The sequence below is a fragment of the Morone saxatilis genome, unplaced genomic scaffold (assembly GCF_004916995.1).
Source record: "Morone saxatilis isolate NCDOM2014 unplaced genomic scaffold, NCSU_SB_2.0 Contig4, whole genome shotgun sequence".
NCBI classification, from domain to species: Eukaryota; Metazoa; Chordata; class Actinopteri; family Moronidae; genus Morone; species Morone saxatilis.
Genome location: NW_023339984.1, coordinates 1,039,137 through 1,044,688, shown reverse-complemented (window position 1 = coordinate 1,044,688; position 5,552 = coordinate 1,039,137). Strand labels below are relative to the sequence as shown.

Genomic DNA, 5,552 nt, shown 5'->3' with positions numbered 1-5,552 from the left:
TAATTAAATATTCAATTCAATTCAAGTTTTATTTGTATAGCGCCAATTCATAACAGAAGTTATCTCAGGACACTTTTCAAATAGAGCAGGTCTAGACAACTCCTTATAACATTTACAGAGACCCAACTGTTCCCACCAGCAGTATGTATATTAGTGATAGCAACAGTCAGCAATGTGCAGAGGTGCTGTGGCACAGGAGTTTCAGATGTGATTGCTGGAGTGTGTGCTGATGCAGTTTGAGATGAAATTGGTTTCTCTGTAAAACCAATTTATTTATATATAATTTATAGTTACTAATGGTGACATTATACCTTTATTATGACCAACAATTTAGTTCATTGGTTTATTGTTGTTTTTAGTTCATATAGACATTTTAAGTGTTTATTAATGTACATCATTTGTACATTACTTAACTGTGTTTTACTATATTGCCATCTGTTTATACAGCAGCTTCCACTTATGGATGTCTACAGGAGGAGGTAAAATTAATAACAAATCGGCATACAACTACATAACAGTGTGTTATAAGTTAATATAAGTTATATATTGAATGTTTATATACTGCTTATACATTTTAAATAAGAGGGGTTAAAAGTTTGAATAAAAACTGTAGTCTGAAAACAGATCACATTTGTCCAGGTATTCTTTCTTTGGACCAGGATTTTAGGGAAACCTCAATCTTTCTTATCCTAAACCTTACATGGGCAGCTTTGTTTCTGTGCATCACTGCAATGGTGCAAAAGTGAACTGAGACATCTTGACAAGTTGTCGAAGTAGTTTTGTCATTTATTGACCAAAAAAAGAAAAGCACTGACTGAGGTTCAATGGAGTGGACAGATGTTTCTGCAGCTGGCACCAGAGCAATCAGACAGACAGTCATATGCAGGAGCTGAAGCAGGACAGTATGTTGTTACAGTACATCAATCGAACTGATACGCACAGTGCAATGGAGTCTATGTTATACACACACATTAACTACACAGAATACACACACACCTTCCAAAGATAAATTCAGTCACTTAGGTTTTAGGCAGAGAAGGCTTTGTTAATTTCTAACACAGGCCACTTTTAGGAACAGAGTACAGTAGAATGAGACACAAACATGCTGAGGAAGTCACTGGTGGGTCAATACATCTGCATAGCACGGCTCCCCTGACCATTAATGATAATACACACACACAAACGGGTATACTCGGCAAACACCATAAAACACAGAGAGCAGTCGGAGAGTCTTTGAAAATGAAATATTAATAAGAACATTAATCTGCGGTGAATATGGAGGCATGGCTTCCTTCCAACACCATCCACTCACAGTGCTGCAGCGAGGCCGTGGTGCACATTACCCACTGTGTGTCCCCTTTCTTCATTGGAAGACATGGGTTGGTTTAAAACCATAACAGTGCTGAGGTTTATTGGCATATTTGCTGGGTTTTTGTAGCCATACTGGCTCAGAAGTAAAAGGGGAATGTAGTTAGAATTCACCCTTCCTAAGTACCGCCCCTTTTTGCTCTGTGCTCCAATAACAGTTGAGCAAGCCTCGGGTCAACTTCCTCCTTCCCTGTACGTAAATGTGCTATGCTCGTCTTTATTTAAAAGACAAACACATTTTGAAGATGGTTGAAAGTTAAAAGCGACATATAGTCAAATCTGAAGTTAGCCAATGTTAGCAAACTACCTCAATTATCTAGCTTATTAGCTAGTGTTTAGCTATCATTAAATTAAACTAGCTAGCTAATGATTAAAGTAAATTTGCTAGGTAGTTGGCTAGTTTTTGCTATCTTAGGTCTTTTATTATCTTAAGTTAGCTTATGTTAGAAAAAGTTAGATAGCATTTTGCTAACATTAGAGAACTTCAGATTTGACTATGTCGCTTTTAACTTTCAACCATCTTCAAAATGTGGTTGTCTTTTAAATAAAGACGAGCATAGCACATAGCATATCTAATGTACAGGAAAGGAGGAAGTTGACAGATGTTCCAAAAGGGGCGGGGTTTAGGAAGGGTTAACTGTGGTTCAAATCACTGCTGTGTGAAAACTGTAGTATGGAATTCTGAAGATATGGTCTTTGGGAATTCTAACAAAATAAGAAGGATGTCTTTAACGCTTTTACTACAACTAAAGAATCCCATGATTCCAAAGTAAATCAAGGCTTTTTCTTAGCTGCTGAAAGGCTGACGTGGAGTTACAAGGTTTTCACCCAACAGTGACAGTATGCATTGCTGGTGCACAGAGGAAAAAAATACAGATTCTGAATAAGCCCATTTCAATACATGTTACTGCTGGATGAACAGGAAGTAATAGAGGTTGTACAGAGGTCAGTGATGTAAAGAAACAATGCCACAGTACACAGTGAAAAAGCTACAGGGGTATTCACCAGTGGTCAGACCACATGGTGGGCTACAGTAAGGTGGGGGAGAGGCAGATGTGGTTTAGCGAGGATCATCAGGAGCGGCGATTTTCTCCAAACTGGGCTCCATGCCCCAGATCTCCCTGGCATACTGGGAGATGGTGCGGTCACTGGAGAATTTACCACAGCCGGCGATGTTATGGATCACCATCTTGGTCCACTCTTTAGGGTTCTGTTAACACACAGGGAGAGGAGGATGTAAAACAAGATTCCTCAGAGAAAATATATAGTAGTGTAGTTTAGTACAGTACTTTATACTATAGTACAGTACCCTATCAGGGGTTCACAAACTTTTTCATGTGAAGGGCCCCCACAAAACATGCACATTAGACCAAAGAACCCCAGTTTGAGAGAATTTTGTCTTGCGGAATCCCTTTTGAGTCTTTTTTTTTTTTTTCCCCAGGTTTAAAGATTAAAGTTCATAAAAAAATGTCACCACCCAAGAGTGTTATAAATCTTATTTTTAGTTATGATGATTTTATTCATAATCAATAGAATCAGCAGCATGCAGTTGATCATACTTTATTATTAAGGTAATGTGCTCTGATTGCAGGGTGTATGTGTATATTTTATGTAAAAGAAGGTCATGATGGGTTTACTAGCCTATCTCAATATTTTCGTTTGGTTTGAAGTCTATAAAAGTGGGTTGCGACTTAGCTCTTGTTGACTTCCTCTTGCTGATGTACTGACCTTATAGAGTGCGCTGACTTTCTCTTGACATTTGATGTAGTCTTCATAGTCGGCAAACACCTTGAACCTGCAGACATACAGTTCCACACAGATGAGATGAAGCATTCTAATATGAATGAATTTGAGACATTAATTTGATCCACAACTTTACATCACATAACTAAAGAAGTCAGAGTGTCATTAGCAGACGGTTGGCAGTGATAGACTGAAGACACTGGAGGGCTGTGAACATACAGGCTGGCTGTGAGTCAGCACAGACAGTGGGCAGATTCCTTAGTGTCAGCATTAATGTGCTCTGACCTGTCGTGGTGCATCAGCATGTTGACGAGGTCTTTGAACAGGTCGGGCTGGCCGGGGCTAAAGGTGTCTCCAGATATCTGGTCCATTGCCTGCTTCAGCTCAGGGATACGGTTGTAGTACGACACAGCGTCATAGCTGAGGACATACGACATTCAACAACAGGTATTACGTAACAACATGGATGAATATTAGCCTAAAATCTGGCCCAGTGCAGCTTTAATTATGAATTAAAAACAAAACAGCAGACATTTTGACATTAACTAGAATTCTGCACAGGTTTAAACCCCATGTGGTACTCCTACATTTGAGACCTGAACCTGACCAGAGACCCTGAAACGTTTCCATTGCATAGGAACCTTATAGGATGGTTGTTCCAGGTATTAGTCAAACCCTCAGGTGTTAACAGAAAGTCAAAAAGTCTAGATTTTAAATTGGACAAGACATGAAACTATTAATTAATAGTATTTTTTTTCTTTGGCAAATGACCATGAAAAAAAAGATAATGGCCTTTGAAGTGTCCATTATTAGGAATTAATGGACAATGGGGAGGTCATTATCCCTTAATGTTTAATGTCATTCCACTCACACCGTTGTGATGCTCACCCCTTCTTGTCCAGAGCCTCCACATCTTCCACCCTCATGCCGAAGATGAAGAGGTTCTCCTCTCCAGCTTCCTCTGCCATTTCCACGTTGGCTCCGTCCATCGTGCCGATGGTGAGGGCTCCGTTCAGCATGAACTTCATGTTCCCGGTGCCAGAGGCCTCAGTGCCCGCCGTGGAGATCTGCTCCGACAGGTCAGATGCAGGGATGACTGCAGACAGGAGACAGGTGGAAAAGTCCAGAACTTCAGTTTTTTCTCTTTATCCAATTTTTATTTAACATGAAGCCAAAGTCTCCAAATGCTATATGCTATATGCTATATGCTAACTCATCATTGGTATTGAGTGCGACGGAAATATTTGGGTCTGTACCAAAGTAGTACTCAAGATTGATACCTGATAATTTAACAATAAGTATTAAAGCTGTTCTGAACAGCATCCATTACCCTTCTCAGCCAGAGTCACCCGATAATTCTCCAGGAAGATGACTTTGAGGCGATCTCCCACCACAGGGTCGTTATTGACGATGTCGCCAATGGATGTGATCAGCTTGATGATCATCTTGGCAGTGTGGTAACCTGGAGCTGCCTGGAAACACAGAGGACAATTGTGTTGAGAAGCATTAATAAACAGCTTCTAAACACTGTTGGCAGATTAGACACACCTTCAGTGGCACTCACCTTTCCACCAATCATGACCGTCCTTGGGGTCCATGACTTGTTGGGTTCCTTCTTAATTCCTGATTAAAAACAGAAAGACAAAAGTTTTCCTTTCTGAATCCATGTGTATTTTCTAAAACACTGCCAGTAACAGAGCAAACACCCACGATTGTACAGTGTGATGATGTGCAGGCAGTTGAGCAGCTGTCTCTTATACTCGTGGATCCTCTTCACGTGGACATCAAACATGGAGTTGGGGTTGATCTTCACCTTGTAGTGCTCTTCAAGATACGCAGCAAACTTCATCTTGTTCTCCTAAAATGTTGAGGCCATACAGAGGAATGAGATTAAAAAACAGAAAAAGACCGGACAGTGATCTTTCTTTAGGCGTGCTTAGCTCTCACCTGTTTGATTTTGGCAACATCCCGAATGAAGGAGTCATCGTCCACAAATTCCAGAAGCTGCTTCAGCTGGTCCAGGTCGCGGATGTAGTCTTCACCAATCCTCTAAATAACACGATTACCACATAAGAGTAGTATTATTTGACATGTGGGGGGAGGCACTGGTTCTCACAGTCAGGATTAAACACAGAAACACAGGAGTCTCCTGGGTCATTCAATAGTATGTATGTATGTATGTATGTATGTTGTATGTATGTTGTATGTATGTATGTATGTATTATGTATGTATGTATGTATGTATGTATGTATGCATCATGATATCAGCTGTATGCGCATCATGTATGCATGTATGTAGATGCATTATTACTGATTGCTGTGGTAGCTTTCTTCATATTAGATATTCAGTGATAAATGTAATCTTCACTCTTCACTAAGTGCCAAACAATCATATTTCTTTTCATGAAACATCAGAAGTTTATTGATATAAGCACCAGGGC

At 40.0% G+C, this 5,552-nt stretch overlaps 1 protein-coding gene across 1 annotated transcript in view; it reads right to left on the bottom strand.

The window, feature by feature from the left end:
* Positions 1-765: 765 nt before the first annotated feature.
* The window catches only part of LOC118338394 (glycogen phosphorylase, muscle form-like), a 12,459-nt gene continuing 7,672 nt past the window's right edge, over positions 766-5,552 (bottom strand). Inside the window, 8 exon segments of the mRNA XM_035675702.1 lie at positions 766-2,578; positions 3,097-3,163; positions 3,397-3,531; positions 4,000-4,207; positions 4,442-4,583; positions 4,676-4,734; positions 4,822-4,969; positions 5,059-5,216. Coding sequence (XP_035531595.1) covers positions 2,429-2,578; positions 3,097-3,163; positions 3,397-3,531; positions 4,000-4,207; positions 4,442-4,583; positions 4,676-4,734; positions 4,822-4,969; positions 5,059-5,216 — 1,067 coding nt within the window. The 3' untranslated portion in view covers positions 766-2,428.